Here is a 23,246-nt window from a genome sequence, read left to right as displayed (position 1 = left end):
TAATTTTAAGTAAAGTGTTGTCTTGTTTTTTCACAAAAATTTATAACCAGTTATTCAATAATCATTAGACGTTTCTATTGAATAAGATAGGTAATAGGCCTCTTGGGGAGGAGCCCGTTGATCAGCCATCAATCAGATGAGTTTGATGCTTTAATTTCATAAGTTTTAGTTTCATCACCTGTTGTTAGATAACGAAAGACGTTTTTATTGTTTCATCTTGAAGAAGTAATTGAAACTATTAATACTTGTCATAATAAACGCTGATATTGAAAGCCGTAAATTTCACGAGTGGGAATTGTTGTTATCGCTTTCTTAATGAGGGTTTATGTGAGAATTGATTTAACATCAAAAAGGACGATATATCATCAAACAGATTCTTGTCTTAACAAAACAAATGTTTTCTATCATTTTCGAACCAATGGTAATCTTCCTATTGAGCATAGTATTTAATCTTAATAAATACCGATACTGAAACATTTATCGTTGTTTTGAAGACGCGGAAGCGGTTAAAAGTAGCAATATTCTCATCCTTAGAACTATTTACTCAGAATCTATCAAGTTAATATTGTTTTATTCGTTGGAACGTTTCTCCATCAGATGGATAAACGATTGGTCTAACAAACATGTTCATGTGACTAAAACATTTTTTTTTTCAAAATATAAAACGCATTTTATATTATATTTCAATCTAGAAACTTCGAATGTGACTTCCTTTTTCTTTGTTATAGAACAAATATTACAGATAGTATATTTACGATTCCAATGCAATTATATTCGATTAAGGTAAAGTTGTATGCAACCGGACAAGAAAATTAACATGACGCGGCCGGTCGATCAAAGCCGGTCGATACCCGACTGACCAATCAGCGTTTAGATAAGGCGGGGCTTATCAGTTTCCTGATGCTATCCGCCCCGACATCCGACAATCTGCACATATCAACAGTAGTGTAATTACTTTTTTTTTCTAAACAAATATGTTTCTTATATCCCTTTATGTTGTTCAAATTATGCATTTCATTGTACTTTTTGGTAACAAAGTAACCTTTAAGTAGACTATTAAAACCTTCCCCTATTAATCGTTAATGCAACAGTACATAATATATGTATATTTTCTTTTAACCATTAAATAGTAGATATCATAATGAGTAATCAGTATAAGTGTACTATATTAACGATATCATACGATTTATTTTTATTTAGAAATTTGTTTCCTTTTTGTGCGTTAAATTTTAGATCCGAAGCATTTCCATTTGCATTAAGTTTGTTTGGACATATTTTTAAGGAGAAAGACAACTCAGTTGATTCGAGTAACAAATTGTTTTTTCGTTTTTTGTTTTAAAATTTAGATAAAAGATCTAATAGCATTACGGTCCTTTAAATTGGTTTATAGGTCTGTGATATTAGATAACTAAAGGTCACATAATGTAAACACGTATAGATTTAACAAAGTCATCTTGGCAATTGACGCAAATCAAAGGATTAACTTGTGATGATGATTTTGATCATTTCTTATTCTTTTGTTGCTTATTGCAACATTTTTGCATTTCATCTAATATGGATATTTGTGAAATTTGATGTTAATTATCGTCAAAAGCATTTATTTCCTGATTTTGTAATAAATTGAAACTAAATCTGATAATTTTACACTAAAAGAGACATTAAGATAGTTATATAAATACTAATAAATCATTAAACTTGCATAGAACAGGAAATTTTTAATGGAGAAAGGAAGAAAAACAGCAAAATCCATTGAGTTTTGGCATTTGATATAAACAAAAGTCGTTTTTTGATGGCTTTCGTAAAGGAAATTAATACATGTTTTGTTTCCATAAAGTTGAGGGTTAAAAAAGACTTTTGCTGTTACAAAAAACAAATGTTGTTTTTAGATAATTCTACCTGAATCATCCATTGCATTCAATTAATAATGATGAACTAAATTAGTTATACGTTATTCCTGCTTTTATTGCTATCTTTTACGACGTATTATGGGTTTTTTTACCTCATTGTCAAGTCGAACTTCTGTTTTATCATCGTCTGCTACTGTGTACTGTTCGCAGGACCAATACTTAGGTGTCACGTGACATTGTAGGCGTAGCCTTATCGCTAATGGCGTGGTGACAGTCAATACGTTATGGAGGAGAGATCACTTGCAATCCAGGCATGCACCCAAAGTATGAAAACAGCAGTCCCGGTATAAATGAAGCTGTTTTCTATGATATAAACGACAAGTGCAACCCTGTCTTTACCAAATTCAACCGGCGGAAGCGGTATCTTATTTTGATGAATCATTGTTTTCGTTACCTACCGAGGGTTCCATGGGTTTAATGCCCTACAATCTGATTACCTTTGGTGTACCAAGGCAAGTTATCATTAGGGCATATATACGGATGTGAGTTTGGACTGTGGTTATAAAATCGGGTAAGTTGGTTTTCTCCAGTTACTCCGGTTATCCCCAAACGTCACAAGACCACACCCTCTTTTCATAAAAGACCACATCCTCAAAAAAGTTGACATAAATTTCTCCATAATCGTTGTTGCAATTAATATAGTTAAACTAAACGTTTTGACTGATGTATAAAATAAATTGCTGAATCACTAAAGCGATCATATATGTAAGACTTTTCATCAAACACAATTAACGCAATTGATTAATGTGTTTTCCAGAGCGTTCCTGAAGGAGGAATGTGCGCGTCTCGTAAAGGTGTTCGGATGGGATGAGTTTATTGACTTCCCGGGGACTAAAATATTCCACTTTGTCAGGTATTAACACTTTTATTTCATATTATCGATAACTTTATAATTTTAACCGAATATATGCAAAGTTAAGGTCACTTAATTTTCTCTTCAAGTATAAAGGGGGAAGGTTATTTAGGAATAATTAGATGATAACATAACAGTTCTTTCATCGGTGTTTTGGCAAAATGATAATTAGTCAGATGAACAACAAAAATAAAATGCTTTTTACAATACAGTGAAACTGCGTTCCCTCAAACAAGCGGTCGTTCGAGAACCGGCTTTCCCTCCAGGTCGGAGCTTGGTCCCGAACTTTTTTCCTTCTATTTTCATATAAAATATACCCACGCTGCATCGAAACCTAATTCTGTCGAGCAGTATCCTCGGTCCCAAGTACACAAATCGTGCACAAAACCTTATGGCTTCCTCGAGGACATAATTTCACATTTTTACCAGAACGCGTGTTCCAAAATAATTAAACAATTGCTAGGTGTTTACATTTTCGCGAGTTGTAAAAAATGCAATGACAGTTGAAAGGCAATTTGATAAGGTGAGAAAAACCGTTTTCACTTTTAACGCATGACCGATATTAGTTGATATGGGCATTTGAGATGATAATTATGAGAAGTTAATAATGAGAAGTTAACGCTTTAGATGTGGTAAGAAGGTTCTTTGAATTCACTGCTGATGCTGACCGTGATCTTCAGACGCTCTGTACGCTGTCACGTCACATTACGATTGAACAGTTTCGCGAAACCGACAAGATACGCCAATCAACAATCCTTGATTTTGCGAAACTTTAATCGGACTAATGCCACAATATGTACTGTCATTCAAATCTTGCTTGTTACGAAAATGTGTTTTTATTAAAATAAACATTTCTATTTATTCATTTATTGTTGTTGTGTTTTTCTCTTGCGTTTTACAATTAGTTTACGTCAACCTTTGAACATATTTGCGATTTCCACAACGCAACACATAATCGGTGTCTTAGTAAACAGTCTGTTTGACGACTTCAAACTTAAAATACACTGAAAGATATCTCATATCAAACTGGAAAATTGAAAATCGGGTGGTTCGAAACATCGGTTCCCTCGAGGTTTTGGCTCGGTCCCTGGCGACCTCGAGCGATCGCAGTTTTACTGTATAGGCTTAACAACAGTTTGGCCTAACCGAGGAGTATCGGAATAAATTATGAAAGAAGCCTTCTTTAACTTTGCCAAATATTAGGCTCCAACTACTTCCGGTCAAGGTCTGCTGTAACTCCACGGGCTCTTTCGTGAGTCTTCGGGCGCTGACAAATCTTCAATGGCGCAACTCCATTGTAACAAAAAACAGCTTGCCACCTCCGAAAAGTATATTGGGCGGAACAACTCTTGCAGCTCTAGCCAATGGTATCACTGGACTTCATTTTAGGGACTCAAATTCTAAGCCTATTTCACATCAGGTTAATCTAAATTTGCCCGGATTTAATGTTCCTTGGCATATTTCACAACAGTTTAATCTAAACCTGCCTGGATTAAATGGTCCTATGCCTGACGGAGCCCAGAGGGGCAAAACAAGGCGACGTTACAGTATTATGTGGGATGGCGATGTTGAAATAACATGATGCGTCTAAACAGAAAGTGTAATAAGTTGTGATAGGATACAAAATTGTGCCTACTTTGGATGTTCTTGTTATCATCTGAATTGAATTAATGTTCATTCAGACACTTAGTCAACAACAACAAAATATCCTTGTAAACCTGCACTGTGACGTTTTTGCACTTTGTAATTTGCTAGTAAAACGCAAACTGTATAGTGTGATACCATCTTTATGGTATAAATATTCAATGAACGAAATATGTTTACGTCATTTATCACAAATGATCACAGTATCATATTTGTTTTCACATTTCAGTGAAAATATGTCCACCTGCATTCTGCGATTTATCGGGGACATTAAAAGAGTTTTTGTTATATTGTTATTATCAGAGATCAAATAAATGAGGAGGCAAACGCAAAGCAGACAAACTTATCATTAATCTTAAAACTTAAAGCCAAGATATTTATCACAAATTATCACAGAATCACATTTGTTTTCACATTTCAGTGAAAATATTTCCACCTGCATTCTTATAATTTATAAAGGACATTAAAGCGGTTTTTGTAATATTGTTATTATCAGAGATCAAATAAATGTGGAGACAAATGCAAAGCAGACAAACTTTAACTCATTTAACTTAAAAACCAAGATATATGGATCGCTGAATTTACAAACTGAAATATTTGAAGAGCTCGTAAGATAACCAGTTCTTTTGAATGTATTCCTATCCCTTATCTACCTAGTTATCCAAAAATGTGGTAGACGCATTGCAGACTGCACCAATGCAGCTTTATTGAATATTGGTACATATGTACCTATTTGCATCGACAAAGCGTAAATGAAACGTCTTAAGAGATAAAGTATAATAAATGTTTACCTATTTGCATCAAACAGAATGTCGTGCAAATTGATTTAGGTGTGAGGACAACGATGTTGATTGAGTATGCATGCTGGAATAGATAACATTAGTATCAATATTCCTCTAAACATTCAATATGTTATCTGTCTTATTTCTGGTTTAGTCGAAATATTTCATCAGTTAGACCTTGCTATCTTGTTTACATTGTGTAGACAAATATTTCGTCAGGTACGTTTTATGAGATTGAATGAATTGGTGGGGGGGGGGTAGAAGAGAAAGAACAACCACAAATTGTTGACGTTTCTTAAGACATACAACAAGTCATGGTATGATGGCAGTGCTCTTTCCTTATAGATCCGTTGGTTCTTGAATGTGTTTGTTGCGCATTTCAGAAACATGAGACACAGCTTTAAATGTTCGATACACATGAGCATTTTACGCAGGCTTTATAGAATCACCTATATTCCTGTGTAACCTATTTTTCTCTAAATTGTAAATGAATTAAATTTAAATCAAATTAGCTAGTTTTATAACAGTATCAGCAGAGAAAAAACAAACACGTGTGATATAAGTAAGACACGATAAATGTATGTCCGCCTTGAAAACACTAGAGTAAAGGCTCTTGTTATTAAACCCTTTTTCCATAGGCTAAGCCTACGTATGTAGGTCGATCCTACCACAGGGTTTATGACGTCCCATTTAGAGATGGCTTTCAGTTTTTCACGAGGGAAAGCGTTTAAAGTTCTTTTTTGTAATATCTATTTAAATAAACCGCTGTCTAAAGGACAAAACTGTACACTGAAAGCAAGTCGAGTGTCAGTTAAAAATACAATTGCAGGCACAGTGATTGCATACTGGCCTAACAGGTTCGGGTTATCACTTTATATCCACGCGGTGAAAATAGCTAGATATGAGGCTCCGTTGGTTTCGAAATATATTAAGCAAATAATTGTCAAGAGCAAAATGTATTTGGATTTTACCCTCAGTAGTTATTTAGCACTAACAAACCTTTGGCTTGAAAGCATTAACTTCGACGATTGTATTAAGAGCATTGTTCCCTCAGCGTCACATACATTTTTTTCCGCATTAAAACGACATTGATCAAATGTATAACATAGAAATCTAGTTTATCGGAAAATGAATGCAAGTGTCAATATTGTTGTTTGAATTATGTATTGTATAACTATGAATATAGTGTAAGTGAACAAATAATATATGATTGTGTTCGTCCCTGGTGGTAGGACCTTAACTCATATTACACATATTATTTTACACGTTCCTTATTGATTGTTCTTGTGACATTAAATAATATCACAGTGTTTGGCTGCCAGGTAACTGTCATTATAACATTAAAGGGATTTCGTTATCAAGTCCGTGATGTAACCTACATTTCGACGCAACACCCTTATCAAGGATTTCCTGTCATAGCTTGATAGGGAAGAAAAGAACGAGATGTTCTTTACTGCTGTTTATTAGAGAATAAACTAAACAAAGTAAGATATCTCTTATCAGATATGCAAAAAAAAAAAACACTGGACATGCGTGCAAATGTGTCCTTCAGAGAAGAAAGAATTTTAAAATACACAAATATTAAAACAAACCGAGCTTGCGCAAATAAAACCAGTCGTTTTGAAAAATATAATCCGAGTACAAACAACACAGCATGTGAGCAGCTTACTTAATGAAATATCCTGTAAACTGCTTAGTTAATGAAAATTTCTGTTGAAAGAAAACTTTCTAAATGGAAGCATGAAATGTTCCAGTAAGTCCAAGTATTTGAAAAACAACAATAACAAAAAATACAACACCAGCAAGCGACTCAAGCTTCTTTAGCAAATCTGTCGCCCATTCTGGATCTTCGTCCTTGGGACCACAGGCATTGCAGAGGCCATCACAGATGCTTGGACCACTGCAACAGTCAAATTTACAATCAGGGCAGATTTTGACCGGCCTCATCTCACAGCACTGTTCCTCGGCCCCAGGACACAGCCTGCAGACACACACCAGACAACAACAAGGTAGCGGACACGTGAAGGTACAACATCCTTTAAAGCAGTCACCACAGTCACACGAGCATTGTGTGGCTGTGTACTTGTGTTTGCAGAAAGCCTTCCTGAAAGAGTTTTTTAATTCCTTTACGACCATCCAAATGAGGAGAAATACAGCGTTTTCTAAGTTGACGGTACAGTAGTAGCTGGATACAGCCATAACGATGAGTTGCGGGAGATCTTCCACAACCATTGCGGCAACCGTTTCAACCCATCCGTGTAGAAGTTGAAAACCGTAGAAAATACTGAAGCAACGCTGCTTTAATGATTTCTGTTCCTCTTCACCCTGTCTCTCAGGATCCTCGTCGTTTGTTTCCGGTTGATTTTGGCTTCTATCTTGAGGCAAAGGACCTGGTTGAGCGCTATTCTGTGGCAATTGACTTTGCGATGATCCAGCATCTTCATATTTTGTTCCAGATTTTCTCGCATGGTATTCAAGAACTGTTTCGCCAATGGTGTTTATAATCTGAAATAGCGCATACACGGTGGCTATTCCACAGAAAATGCCATAAATTGAAGGCAAAAATGGGGCGTCTGCACTGCATTCGACGACATCCGTTTTACTCTTCTTTCCAATATGCCCAAACACGGGTGGCAAATTCATTGTGCCTATCCAGTCGCTGTATTGAAGCCAGTTGAGGGTTTCGTTAAAGATGAGAACGGCGACTGTCAGAACTCTCTTGGCGATGATGGATTCTATCGATGGCGTTATGTATCCTAAGAAGAACGAATAATTATAAACTCTTTTTTCACTGACATCAATATAATGTATTAAAACATTAAATACTTAATTTATCTAATACTATAAATGTGATCTGCAATTATACGCAAACGCAGTTAGGTACATATATCATAATTGAGTTTTGAGTTATATCAAACACGTTACAATACGTTTATTATACTACATGTATGTATGTATGAGCTCTAAACAGGCACAAGTATAGCACGTTAATTTATCATAGTTCTTACTAATAATTGGTGTATTCGCGTCCCTTATAATGACTTGGGTATAAGGTGCATAGTTGTATCCTGGTGCCACTTGGTCATGTGGAGCGTATTGACCGGGTACAATATATCCATGGGACACGTTGCTTTGTGAAGGGAAGTGTCCAGGCGCGTTAACGTCATTCGGTTTGTAGTATGGATGACCGTGATGGGGAATATGTCCTACATAAGGAATGAATACAACCTTTGAATTAACAGTTATATTATTGAATATTTATTAAATAGATGGTTCCTAAAATATAGTAACTGTGCGTAATTATCTTATCTTTGTGACGCTCGTTCATTGCCCTAGTTTTATGTGTAATTTGATTAAGAGTTCTCATGTGAAGTTTTCTGTGTTATAAAACGCAATGTAGCGTCACCTTTCTGCTTATAAAAAGTTAAAAAAAGAGCTGATAAGCAAACTATCCCTGCTTGTCGCACATCTCAGCACTGTCTAGTGTGCCCTTGGTTTGGATGTTACAACAAAGGTTTATAATTTGCTTGCTTCAAACACGAAATGGGTGGGAAAGGCCAGTTATTAAAACGTTTCAAAACATCATACAGCATACAAATTCTTGCAATATTTGAGCTTAGAAATATTACCGACTCAATAAATTGTCAGAGCTTTTTTGAAATATCGGTTGCATTTCGGGGGGAAACTCTTACGACGATTACGTTTTGTGTAAAGTGTTCTTGACAATCTAATCAACAATGTCATATATCTTATTGAATATATCGTTTGGTTTTCAAGTATCTATTGATTAACATTCTGGTATGCAAATATTTTTCATTCAGGCCATTAGCTAGCTGCCATTTTATATGTTATCAATTGTTAGATATATCTGAACCTTCAAATAACATTATCAATGTGATATTGCGTCAAATTAAATTATTTTGTTAACATAATCTCCCTTTTCGTCTCGTTTCTCTTTTAGACAAACGGATAAAAATAATGTTAAATATGCCTAATGCAAGTAGTTATTCATTTCTCAATTCGTAAATTTAAACAAACACAACTTTTAAAATAGAATATGTAAATCTGCAAATCTGATAAAATGTTATTTTGCAAAAGGTGCAGAGCATTTGAAATAACATCTTATACTATCTACATTAATGTGTGCATAATGCGTAAGAAATGAAGCACATTAAAAAGAAATACAATTTGGCATCTTGAATACTGTGATTTTTTCATAAAAAGAACGTTTGCATTATGGCGGCTCCGTTATGAAAATATCACTCCTCCTCCACGAAGATCTATATTTATCCCACCGCATATCTCACCTTGTGAGAGGCCAGGATCCTGCATGTGCGGCGGACCGCCTGGCGCCATTTGCTGCATGGGGATAGACTCTTGGCTCCCTTCGGTGTAAAACACTTCCTGTGCATGTTTCTGGGACACCCTCGGGTCGCGCCTGTTTTCTTGGAGACCCTTATCAGATTCTGTAAAGTGCACATATATCACCATAGAGATATAATTTACCTTAAAGCTCAATGTCACATTTTCTCACAAGCCTTTCTCATCGTTATTATATGTATAAGTCTTCAAGACATTCTTATGCTACAAATAATCCCTTACGATGCATTCATTGGTGAAAATTATTTTGTTTTAAAATACTAGATTAAAAATAAGGAATTGATTTAATAACGAATATGTTTGTTGTAGTTGACAAACACTGATGGTATATAATAAAACTTACCATCACCACGATATCCTCTATTACGGGACATTTTCAATAATGAAGTAATTTCAGTTGAAGTTTACTCGGTTCGTTATCAGAGCAGAGTTGATAAGGACGCGCAATCACATCCTTTATAGTAACTCACAGCTGGTAATAGACAACTGTTTTATTTGCACAAAACATGTGAAAAATGCTAAATTGCAAGTTTTAAAATGATTTGGGGCGTTTGAAGATACCACCTCCAATAAAGACAGTAAGATTGTTTGGTTTGTTTAAAAAGAATTTGGTTATCAATGCGCTTTTTTCCCTGTAGTAGTATTGGGAATGTGTACATTAGTGAAGGGGCAGAATATTATAGATCAATCAATGCATTGTTAATGTCAAACGCTTGTAATACCAAATTGAAGAAAACAAAAGAAATATATAGAAACTTTTACTTGTGAAAATATTACAAGTACTACCCAATTTATGTTTGACTAGTGTGTATTGAGCATTGATAACACAATTATACTTTGTGGAGTAGACTAGAAGTTTAAAATATAATACATTTTGATATGGCACTTTTTATATGTTTATAATGATAAAAGAATTGTAAGTGTTATCATTAGTGATATTGTGATTATATTCATATATAGATAAAACTTATTGTACCATTTCAAGTTTCATAACTCGGTCTACGATATACAAATCGGGCCAAAAGAGTGATTAATGTCCAAGATTGCTGAAAATTAAAAAAATGTTGAAGGCTGTATATTTAAGTTATGTGTAGTTTACTCTACAGCAAACAGAGAGGAGCAATCAAACATAATTATATAGATAAGCAATTACAAACCATCCAAATTATTAACATTTTATATAGCAAATTCAGGAAAGATAATGCGATGAGTGAACTATCATCAGCGATAGAAGGATAGCCTCTCTTTTTGAACAATCCCAGGTTACTATTGTTCCAGTTAATGTAAGAGGTCACTTATATACACGAGATAAAGTTGACAAAACGCCTCCATGTCTCACTAATTTGAGGACTGTTTTTTTTTTGGAAATGCTCCCCGTACAGCCTCACTTAAAATTTTAATTCCAAATAAGCAGATACCAAAACACGGTGTAGGTTTTCCTAGTTTGAGCCCTCTTTGCCACATCGCATCAAATGCGGATTTCAGATCGAGATGCTAACATACACTGTTATGTTCGATCTGGTGGTACACATATTCGTAGAGGTGAGTAGCGCCAGTGACACACCCCAAGTTTTTCTGAATGCCCTTTTGCTGGTTTGAAGGAAATATTGGTTGTTTTACTTATTAAAGTCTATTGAGTACGACTTTTTTGAAAATTTAACTGAATCATGGCATCAAGAATACGGGACTAGAATTTCCTATTGCCTTTGTATAATGGGATCAGTCAGGTGTTGTTATTGTTGTTGTTTTTCAATTAGCTGGGTATTTTTCTTTCTTAAGGCCAATATTAAATAGCGTGATAAGTGCAGATAGTACGCCATCCCCGCCATATATCAAATTTCTATAAAAAATATAGTGTATATTCCCGGGCTTTTTTCTTTCTTTTGAGGTTTGATCGCACGCTGTACCTCTTTCGCGGTAAACCCACTGACAAGCACTCCGTATTTATTTCATATTATCAATTTGCGATAGCCGACATTTGCCTCAACACTTTTACAAGAATATCTTTTTAACCGTGAATAGCCCTTTCACAAGTATATGCGATGTTAAACTATGAGTTCATTTCAGAAATCTTGCACTTTTCCATGTTTCCAAATCAAGTAGTCCACAACTTACACATAAACCATTATTAACAACCCCTATCTGGTAATACTTATTGTCAGAGTTGTGGGACCACTATAGATGTCATTTATCCCAAGTCTTGTGGCTTTTTATGTACCAAATTTATTTATTGACGACTATCCCATCAACCGGTGGGGGTGAAAGTTCCCCATTGTCTTTAAAATTGTGTTTAAGCCACACTTATGTGACGGGGTCAAACTATAAAGCAGCCGTTAAAGTGCGCGGGCAGATCCTTATAATCTCAATAACAACAACACCTTTTATCCCGTATAATAAGACCCAACTTTAAATACTGTAATAACAATATTTAAGACATTTCAACCTTATATCAAAGATATTTCAACCCCCATCGATGTTTTCCCTTAGACAAGTGTTGTTGTATTTTATCTATAACGAGACCTCATACGTTAACAAAAAGGTTTCAGAAGGTTTTATGCACCACAAGTCTTTAGCCGTTCAAATAGGCAAGACACCCTCGATTACCGTGACGAGGCCAAACCAAAAGCTTTTTGACCGCAAATAGCGAAAATCGAGACCTCTCCCATTTTATCACACTTCCCTTCACACCGGAAGAAATACAAAAGGTCACACAGGCACTTGCCAAACTCAAAAGCCCTTGTCACGATGGTATACTGAACGAGCATGTATTACTATGGTGGGCCAGCAACAATTATAGCTCTCACATTCTTATTCAATGCTGTAATAAAGCACGAGTCAACTCCAAACGCATGGGAAACAAGCATATTGGTCCCAATTTACAAAGGCAAAGGTAAAGATAAGCGAGACCCATCAAGCTATAGACCAGTATCTCTTATACCTTGTTTTGTAAAATCTTCGAAAAGCTCTTGGCCAACAGAATATACGCCAACCCTTTACTTCATAAATCCCTATTTCCTAGTTCCCAGCAAAACTGGTTCCAAACGGGTCTCAGCTGCTTGACAACCGCATTTAACCTCCAGGAAATGATTTATCACGCTGTTGACAATGGTAGTCACGCGTACATGGCATGCCTAGATCAAAAGCTGCCTTCGATACTATCCGACATCAAGCACTGTTACTTAAACTAGGTAGACTTGGTATCAAAGGTAAACCCCTTCGGATTATCCAATCCTCATATAAATCCCTCTGACGTATTATCCGCGTCGGTCAAGCCTTAACGTCCGACGCCTTTCGACGTCGTACGTGGTGTCAGACAGGGTGGGGTACTCTCCACATTCTACAACCTGGTGTATATAGACGCGTTATTACGACATCTCTCCAGATGACGTCATGGGGCAAAACTTCTGTCTGTGAATTCCGGAAGTCCCGCATTTGCAGACGATATATCACTCGTCCTTTTTGTCCCTACGACCTCCATTGTATGGTCGATATAGTCTTCTCGTATTGCCAACGTTGGAACATAGAAGTGAATGTCAACAAATCTGATGTAATAGTATTTTCACCACGACACAGCGTCCCCTAAATCCTTATCATGTACGGTGAGCGTATCATCCAACAAGTCACATACACTATTCATCTAGGTAAACTGCAGGATTCAAACTTAAAACTGAACGGACGCTTAACACAATGCATTCAAAAAGCGAAAAATGCCCTATTCTCTATGGTTGGGTAAGGTTTCATCTAGGTCTCGTTTCATGCAGCTTATACCAAAAGATAATAGTCCCGATAACACTTTACGGCTCTGAGTTATAGAATAACATGACCGTAAATTACACAAAACAGTCGATTGATTTCAACACTTTGTGGCAAAGAAAGTGCTAGGTTTCCCATCGCAAGTCAGATCTGATATGTCGGAATCCATGCTCAGACTAAACCGCCTCTGTAGCCAAATCGATAAACGCAAACTGATGTTTTTTGTATTAAAGTTTAAGTTTGTCTCAACAGTGTATAACAAAATAGATTTTCATCAGAACATTTTGTATGTATTTGGAAGACAATAATTCTTTTAAACTTGGTTTTATCCCGGACATATGCAGAATACTTACAAAGTACAATTTGCAACTCAGTCAAAGTATTAGAACTCAACTCCTGGGAAAATCGCACCGCAAATGACTGTGACTTTATATTGTTTCAAACCCTCCATCCTGTAGTCTCGCCTTCTATAGTATATTCTGTTTCAAGAAAAATTGTATACAGGGAGACTCTTAGATTTATAGCAAAATTATGGTGTAGATCAGCTGTGCTTGCGACCAGAACTTGCATTAAATGTGACGGGATATACCAGGAAAAATTTACACATGTTATTTGTGAATGTAAAACTACACTAGTTGAAAAAGCAAATTTTACATATCAACTAAAAGAAACTTTCAACCACGACTTTTGTGAAACTCTTTCTTCTCTGGACAGTTCAAAAGTTTTAGGGGCTCCAATCGAGCCACAACTGGAAATAGATCAACACGTCAAATTTTTGAAATTATGTTTTACATTTATTACACGCTGTTTAAACAGATACTTTTAATAACTATTCCTTAGTAAAATTCCAAGCTTTACAATGTACTGTTTCGTCTAGGCTGGAACGACCATGCAAAATAGTGACATATTTCATATAAAACTGCTAGGCAATTTATGGATTATACTAATCAATTAATCCATGTCCTCGTTATCTTCCTTACATAAACAATATTATGTAGGCCATAACTCGCTGCTGTAAATCGCTTGTATTTCGTTTCGACAAGATTTCTGCATCAAAGCGGCGGATCACATACTACCTTACTATCATGGCAGTCAAATAGACTAATTTTATTTGCTTGTAGAATATAAGCTTCTTATTTATACATAGATATGAAGCTTTATCCTACAATATTTGAATAAATATTTTGACACCAATATGCTATAATTTTGAGCTGCACTATCATTGTATATATATAATATTATTTATGTTCTATGTATATGAATGTTTGTATATATTATGAATATCTCCAGGCATGAGGGAAATAAAGATGTTGAGTTGAGTTCAGTTGTACCATTTTAAGTTTCATAACTCAGTCTACGATATACACATCGGGCCAAATAATGAATACTGTCCAAGATTGCTGAAAAATAAAATAAAAATATTGAAGGCCGTATAGTTTAGTTACAAAAACTCATTATCATGGACGAAGTTGTAATAATGAAAACATTGTTTTGAAATATGTTGGATATTTCATGTATTGAACCGTGAATAACCCTTTCTCAAGTATGTGCGATGTTAACCATGAGTTCATTTCAGAAATCTTGCACTTTTCCATGTTTTCAACGTAGCGGTTTCCAGAATATATTTTAGCTACAGAGAACTACAGAAACAAATCAAGTAGTCCACAACTTACACATAAACCATTATTACCAACCCCTATCTGGTGAGACTTATAGCTACGACCCGCTGATAAAATCGAGAGTAAAACTGGACCAATGGCAATATTTATGCAAAAAGCTACAGAAACATGCTCAGTAGCAATAAGTTTAAATATAAACCCGGTTTTGTGGCAACATGAAAATGTAATTATCTGTCTGTTTCAAGAAATTCTGTTATGTTTCATTATCCCACACATGCATATTTTAATGGAAGACGGGTGGGTCGCGAAATAAGATGTAGAAAAGGAAACATAAATAATAAAAAATATGAATATGAAATAAAATGGAAAATCAGATGAGCATATTAAGTTTCTCTATGTATATTCATATACAGTTGAAAATAGAACATACATGTGTAGGGACAAAATGTCATCGCAATCTCTGGTCTTGGATTCATTTTCATATTTTTAATAATAGAGCAATCAGTTCGTTGTAACCAGTTCATATAACCCCTAAAAAACATATTCTGGACAAAACGTCCAGTTCACAATACAATTTATTGTCAATGAATTGACCACGAGGCTTACTGATTCTTTACAATATACCATTCTTACAAAGGAATGATTTTAAGGTATATGATGTAGCAAATATCTAAATTACAACAAGTCAAGACTGGATATATTCAACCATATCCAATTGTCAGAGTTGTGGGACCACTATAGATGTCATTCATACCAAGTCTTGTGGCTTTTTATGTACCAAATTTATCTATTGACGACTATCCCATCACGCAGTGAGGGGTGAAAGTTCCCCATTGTCTTTAAAACTGTGTTTAAGCCATACTTATGTGACGGGGTCAAATTATAAAGCAGCCGTTATAAGGCGCGGGCAGAACCTTTTAATCTAAACAACAACAACACCTTTTATCCCATATAATAAGACACTTTAACCCTACTTTAAATACTGAAATAACAATATTTAAGACATTTCAACCCTATATTAAAGATATTTCACCCCCCATCAATTTTTGTCAAGTATTCAGATGTATAGCCTTAAAAAAAACATTGAGTCAAAAGTAAAGCAGAAAGGCTTAAAAACTCAAAGCCCAGGTATATGGAATGCCGAATCTACAAACTAAAATATTTGAAAAGCTTTTGAATTTATCCCGTCTGTGTATCTTAACTCATTGACCCTGTGGTAAACGCCTTGCAATTTGCATTGACAAAGCGTAAATGAAATGTCTTAATAGACAAAGTGTACATATGTTTACCTATTTGCATCCGACAGAATGTCGTGCAAATTGATTCAGGTGCGATACTACTATCAGTTATGATTTAAAAAATGTTAATTGAGTATGCATGATAGAATAGATAACATTATTATCAACATTCCGCTTAACATTGAATTTCTTATCTGTCCTATATCTGGTATTGTCGACATTATTTAGATTTTGCTATCTAGGTTACATTGTGAAGATACATATTTCTTCAAGTATACTTATGAGTTTGAAGGGTGGGTTGAGTGTGAAAAAGAAAACACAGCCATAAAGTATGTATACTTCCCATAAGACATAAAACGAGTATAAGCTTGATGACAAGGCATTTTCGAAAAGACCCCTTGATTCTTGAATAAGCTTGTTGGGCATCTTCAAGCATAAGGCACAACTTTCTAGTATAGGGTTTGACAATTCAATACATAAGAGGATTTTACGTAAGCTTTACATGTGCACCTATTTTTTCTTAGTAGCCTAATGCATTAACTCGGTTTTTTACACTACAGACGGTGATTGTAATGACATGGGCAAATGAATAGAAAAGAAATTCCTAAGATTACTTTTAAAATTCACATTTTTTGTTGCAATCTTTCGAATGTATCTAAATCAAGTGTTCTTTCTAATTGGCATTTGTTTTAACAGCATAATACCATACGTCTCATTTTGTTACCACTGTGCAATAATTCCCTTAAGATGTTATATCAATAAGTAGATCTGACGATATCAGACTTTGATTGGCGGAACCAACGTTTAAAGATCTGCGCCTGCTGCCTCAAAAAGGTAGCACATGCATTCCAATTTGAAGACATCTCTGTCAGTTTAAAGTGCAGAATGATTCTGCTGGGACATTGATACTTTTCGGTTGTCAATACCTATGAGGGTATGTCATTTAAGGCTCTAGACACGACATTTAGTTCACTAGCTCTCTCCATTCACATGGTATTTTGATATGATACAATAACGCGGATGGCTAAGTGATATTCATAATTTGCTAAATTAGGCACTATGATATTCGTTCACATACTTCATAGTCATCACAGCTAAAGAATGGATTCGTAAAGCGTTAACTTTTACCTTGTGCATATATATTCAAACAAATTTCAATCGTTTTCAATTATCTTTTTTTTTTATATTACAGACATAAAACGCAATTTGACATATTTGGCAATTAAAGCTGTTTAAATTGTCATCACATAGAGATGAAACAAATTCGTATGTATATATGTAACACACAGTACATATAGTGTCGCTTAAAACATTTATGTCCGCCTTGCAACGGTTATGTCAAAACTCTTGGAAGTTATTTATTGTATAATCTATCTAAATAAACCGCATTCTAAAGGTAAAAAATGTACACTGAAAGCAAGTCGAGTATCAGTACGTTTGAATTGCACTCACATGTTAACAGTGTTTGCATATCAAACAGGTTAGGATTACCATTTAATATCTACAGGATAAAACTAGTAAGATATGAGGCTCCGTTGATATCGAAATGTATGATTTTTGTATTGATGTCGTAAAGAGCAAAATGTATTTGGATATTTGGATATAGTAGTTATTGAGTATTTTGAGGAGCACTTTCAAACATTTGGCTTTACACCATCAAGCAACTATTTCGACGACTGTATTAGCGCACTGTTTTGATATATTATATTTGTGAACACATAACAGTTTATTTGGCTTCGGGTACAACCTTTTAAATCGTTTGGCCTTCTGTCGGTGTGTTTAAAATCGCTTTTACCATGCTCATTTACGCCTACAATTAGTATTATAATTTACTATTGGAAAGTTACTCCCCGTGCCATGTAAGTTACAGTGCTGAGTAAAATCGATCGGACAGCAACGTTTTCACATTCAGAACAAGTTTATACATGTAAGACTTAAATTTATCAATTCAAAACGCACTTACTAATAAATTGGTATCGTCACTTATACAAGAATAAAAAGAATGCAAGCAATGGTAAGTCGCCTCTCCCGTTCTGGTAGAATCTGGCGACGAATGAACACAAGAATAGAAAGTGCCGTGGGACGAAATTTAAAGGGGCGTCAATAAGCTGATCAACTATCAAGAATTAATCGACTTATTATATAGCTATAATTGGACGTTTGATGATGTTTTAGCCTGGTTACTATTAAGTTCATAATCGGGTTTCAACGGTTATTAAGCCCTGGATGTAACCTACATTCGACGCAACACTTTTATCAAGGATTTCCTGTAATAGCTTGGTAGGGAAGAATAGAACTAGATGTGCTTTACTATTGTTTATTAGAGAATAAACTAAACAACGTAATATATCCCTTATCAGATGTGTACAAAAACACTCGACATGAGTGCAATTGTAAAAGTGTCGAGTCTTAAGTTCAATAAAAGCCGCCAAGCACTTTTCTGCAAACAAGCTCACTTGCGTCCTTCAAGGAAGAAAGAATTTCAAAATACACAAATATTAAAACAAATCCATCTTCCGTAAATAAAACCAGTCGTTTGAAGAATTTTATCCGAGTACAAACAACACAGCATGTAAGCAGCCTAGTTTATAAATATATTGTAAGCTGCTTAGATAGTAAACATTTCTTTTGAATGTTGACTTTCTAATTGGATGCATGGAATGCGTCAGATAGGCCAAGTATTTGTAAAACGACAATAGCAAACCATCCAACACCAGTAAGAAACTTAAGTTTTGGTAGCAATTTGGTAACCCATTCTGGATCTATGTCCTTGGGGCCAAAGGCTTTGCAGAGACGGTCGCATATGCTGTTACAGTTGAAGTCACATTTACATTCAGGGCATTTAAAGGTAGGGCATTTACAGTCAGGGCACTTACAGTCGACCGGCCTCTTCTCAAAGCATCGTTCCTCGGGCCCAGGACAAAGCCTGCAGATTAACACCACACAACAACAATGACACGTGTAGGTACAACATCCCTTAAAGCAGTCACCACAGTCACATGCGCATGCTGTGTACTTGTGTTTGCAGAAGGCCTTCCTGAAAACGTTTTTTAATTCCTTTACGACCAGCCAAATGAGAACAAATACAGCGTTTTCTAAGCTGACGGTACAGTAGTAGCTGGAAAAAGCCATTACAATGATTTGTGGGAGATCTTCCACAACCATTGCGGCAACTGTTTCAACCCATCCGTGTAAAAGTTGAAAACCATAGAAAATACTGACGCATCGCTGCCTTATTGATTTTTGTTCCTCTTCATCCTGTCTCTCAGGATCTCCATCGTCTGTTTCCGGTTGTTCTTGGCTTCTATCTTGATGCAAAGGACCTGGTTGAGCGTTATTCTGTGACAATTCACTTTGCGATGATCCAGTATCTTCATATTTATTTCCAGATTTTCTCCTATGGTATTCAAGTACTGTTTCGCCAGTGATGTTTATAATCTGGAATACGGCGTACACGGTGGCAACTCCACAGAAAAGGCCGTAAAGTGAAGGCAAGAAAGGGGCGTCTGCACTGCATTCGATGACATCTGTTTTACCCTTCTTTCCAATTTGCCCAAACACGGATGGCAAATCAATAGTGCCTTTCCAGTCGCAGTATTGAAGCCAGTTGAGGGTTTCGTTAAAGATGAGAACGGCGATTGTCAGAACTCTCTTGGCGATGATGGATGCTATCGATGGAGTTATGTATCCTAATAAGAACGAATAAATTATAAACTCTTTTTTTCACTGACATTGATATAATGTTTTAGAATATTAAATACTTAATTTAATTAATAGCATGCATGTGATTTGTAACTATATGTAATTGCTGTTAGGTACATATATCATAATTGATTTTGAGTTATATCAAACTATCAACAATACGTTCGTAATAGAACATGTATGTTTGTGCGCTAAGCAGGCGCTTGTCAATTTATCTTAGGTCTTACTTTTACTTGGTGTATTCGCGTCCCTTATAATGACTTGGGCATGAGGTGCATGGTTGTATCCTGGTGCCACTTGGTCATGTTGGGCGTATTGGTCTTGTACACCATGTCCATGTGACACGTTGCTTTGTGGATCGAAGTGTCCAGGCGCGTTAGAACCATTCGGTTTGTAATATGGATGACCGTGATGTCGACTATGCCCTACATAAGTAATGAATACAACCTTTTCAAATACAGATTTATTAATGTAAATTGAATAAACAGATGTGTCCTAAAAGATACCTTACTCTACTTTATTATCAAATCTTTGTGGCGCTCATTTCGTACCCTAGTTAAATGTGTAAATAGAATTCTTATTTGTAAAATATTATCTCAACCCTCTAATTAAGAGTTCTATTGTCGATTTTTGTAACGTTTTCTGTTTTATGTAACGCCATGCTTCGTCACCTTTCTGCACAAAAAGTTAAAGAAGGAATTAATTTTCAAAATATCCCTGCTTGCCGCACACCTGAAAAATATTTCCAGCATACAACCTCTTGCGAAAAGTGAGTTCAGAACGCAATAAATTGCCGGAGCTCTGTTAAAATTTCGTTTGCTTTTTTTCGGATTTTTTAAGATGATTGCGTTTTTCGTAAAGTGTTCTAGACAATCTAATCAACTATGTCTTATGTCTTTTTAAAATTATTGTTTGTTTCAAGTATATGTTTATTAATATCACGGTTTGTCAATATTATTCATTCATGCCCATAAGCAAGCTGCCATTTTTATGTGCTATCAAAAAACCTTATCAATGTGATAAGTTGCAACATGAAAATATTTTATTTGAACAAACTCTCGTAAATAATAAAAAACACAATTTTTCAAATAAAATATGTCAATCTGCAAATTTGATAAAATGTTATTTTGTAAAAGATTTAAAGCATTTGAAATACCATTTTATGCTATCTGAAATAATGTATACATTATGCTTGAGAAATTAGATATTAATATTGCACATTAAAAGGAGATACAATGTGAATTCTTGAATATGAGTTGCTGTCTTTTTTCAAAAATTAAATTTGCATTATGGCGACTCCGTGAAAAAATAATCCCTCCTTCTCCACAAAGATATATATTTATCCCACCGCATTTCTCACCTTGTGAGAGGCTGTGATCCTGCATTTGCGGCGGACCGCCTGGCGGCATTTGCTGCATGGGGATAGCCTCTTGGCTCCCTTCCGTATAAAACACTTCCTGTGCATGTTTCTGGGAGACCCTCGGGTCGCGCCTGTTCTCTTGGAGACCCTTGTCAGAGTCTGTAAAGAGCACAACTATCACCATAGAGATAAGATTTTCTTTAATGCTAAATGTCACAATCTTCCCATCGTGATCGTCTTCAAGACCTTCTTATGCTACGATTGATTCCCTTACGATACATTAAAACATGAGATACATATTTTATCTAAAATACTAAACTAAATATGAGAAATTGATTTAATAATGAACAATTTGAGTTGACTTACACTTATTGTATCAAATAAAGCTTACCATTCCCACTACGATATCCTCTATTGCGGGGCATTTTCGATAATGAGAAAGGTTGAGGAGTTTCTACTTGGATCTTTATCGTAGCAGAGATGAAAAGGACGCGCATAAACATGCTTTATATTTACACACAGCTGGTTATAGATAAATGTGTCATTTGCTCAAACATGTGAACAATGCGAACTTGCAAGCTTTAAGTTCATTTTGAGCGTATAAAGATATCAACTGCAGTAAAGACAGTAAACGACGAATAAGAAGATTGTTTGGTTTGTTTTAATAGAATTTGGTTATCAATGTGATTTTGATCATATTTGGCTTTGGCTTTGTAGGCTTTGTGGTATTATTAGGAATTAGTACATTAATGAAGAGGACCGAATATTCCCGATCAATCAACGCATTGTTAATGTCAAACGCTTGGAATACCAAAATGAAAAACAAAAGAAACATATTCAAACATCTACTTGTGAGATGCATAACAATTATTACCAGGTTTATGTTTGGCCAGTGTATATTGAGCATTGTTTTATATTTTTAATAAAACTAAGTGGAGAAGACCAGAAGTTTTAAATGAAATACATTTTTATACGGCAGTATTTATCAGTTTATAAGATAAAAGAATGTAATATTGTAAGTTTTATCATAAGCGATACAGTGATTATATTAATGGTATAGATATTGTGCATTGACATGCAAATATATTATGGTAAAACATGATAACCAAAAGCTCGTGAAGGGCCGTGAAGCTATACTATACTGGCTTGCTTTATGTGGTCATGTTATGTCAGAAGTTTTTAAAACCCATTATAATAAGGTAACTGTATAGAAATATGTGTGTTGTGGACAAGCTTGAACCATTTCAAAGGTCGTTACTTTATCTAAGATATACACAACTGGACATGTCTGCTGAAGATGATAAAAAATGAAGGCTGTCTTTTTTAAAGTTACAAATACACATAGTCATTGGACGAAGTTGTAATTCAAAATAAAGAGTTTTGAAGTATGTGGGATATTTTCATGTTCTGTCAAATAGACTTTTAAAAAGTGTAAAATGTTTATTGAAATGCATCAAATGCTTAGAATCTAGCAATGATTTCGTATCTATACTATGAATAAAAGTATGATATACCCGTATCAATTCAATTTAATATTCAACTGATACTTGGTGATAAATGTACATCCTAGTAAATTTACATTTTACTGATCGTTCCAGGGCGTTACCTACCAATCCATGATAAACGTACATAGGTTTTTATATAGTATATTATGTACTATGTTGTTTGAGGAGTTTTGTGTTGTTTTCCATGTTTCTTGTTTGTGATTCTTAAAGCATGTGTGTTATTTGTCTTTGGCGTTTACCCCGTGCCCTAAAACGGGGTTTATGTTTAGTTTCAGTTACCTTGCTTGTTTCCGTAATTGTCCATTTAAGGAGTCCAAAGGACCCCACATGTACTTTTACCAGCCCAATTGCGTTCATATTCCCGATAATAACATCAATCCCGCAATTCATTACTAATATTTACACAAAAACTTTATAATTTCATTCAAACATTGTAAAAATATTCTTAATTTCATTTAAGAAAACCTTAAACTAAAGTTTTCTCCCCCATTCTTTTAATAGAA

The 23,246-nt window shown here is 35.1% G+C and overlaps 2 protein-coding genes across 21 annotated transcripts in view; both read right to left on the bottom strand.

The window, feature by feature from the left end:
• Positions 1 to 6,639: 6,639 nt before the first annotated feature.
• LOC128221886 (uncharacterized) lies at positions 6,640 to 12,065 on the bottom strand. The gene is made up of 4 exons (XM_052930543.1): positions 9,910 to 12,065; positions 9,494 to 9,652; positions 8,195 to 8,392; positions 6,640 to 7,942 (listed from the first exon to the last, which is right to left on the bottom strand). The coding sequence occupies exons 1-4, from the start codon at positions 9,938 to 9,940 to the stop codon at positions 6,915 to 6,917; spliced, it is 1,416 nt and encodes a 471-aa protein (XP_052786503.1). The 5' UTR covers positions 9,941 to 12,065; the 3' UTR covers positions 6,640 to 6,914.
• A 6,412-nt stretch (positions 12,066 to 18,477) lies between these two features.
• The window catches only part of LOC128221883 (uncharacterized), a 66,605-nt gene continuing 61,836 nt past the window's right edge, over positions 18,478 to 23,246 (bottom strand). For 12 of the 20 annotated variants that reach the window (XM_052930536.1, XM_052930532.1, XM_052930538.1 and 9 more), the window contains 3 exons: positions 21,239 to 21,397; positions 20,106 to 20,303; positions 18,478 to 19,865 (listed from right to left, as the gene is read on the bottom strand). In XM_052930536.1, coding sequence (XP_052786496.1) covers positions 18,820 to 19,865; positions 20,106 to 20,303; positions 21,239 to 21,397 — 1,403 coding nt within the window. In that variant the 3' untranslated portion in view covers positions 18,478 to 18,819. Of the gene's footprint in view, positions 19,866 to 20,105; positions 20,304 to 21,238; positions 21,398 to 21,629; positions 21,703 to 23,246 lie in introns of all 20 variants that reach the window. The other 8 variants (XM_052930522.1, XM_052930523.1, XM_052930524.1 and 5 more) reach the window with 1 other exon arrangement.

The sequence above is a fragment of the Mya arenaria genome, chromosome 16 (assembly GCF_026914265.1).
Source record: "Mya arenaria isolate MELC-2E11 chromosome 16, ASM2691426v1".
In the NCBI taxonomy this organism is placed as follows: domain Eukaryota; kingdom Metazoa; phylum Mollusca; class Bivalvia; order Myida; family Myidae; genus Mya; species Mya arenaria.
Note: the sequence above shows the minus strand (reverse complement) of the source record. Positions and strands in the feature narration are given on the sequence as shown.

Coding starts and splice junctions, on each gene's coding strand:
- LOC128221886 (XM_052930543.1), bottom strand. CDS start 9,940: ATGTCCCGTAATAGAGGATATCGTGGTGATG. Junction 8,393..9,493: donor GGATCCTGGCCTCTCACAAG/GTGAGATATGCG, acceptor TTCCTTATGTAG/GACATATTCCCCATCACGGT. Junction 7,943..8,194: donor CGCGAATACACCAATTATTA/GTAAGAACTATG, acceptor CGTTCTTCTTAG/GATACATAACGCCATCGATA.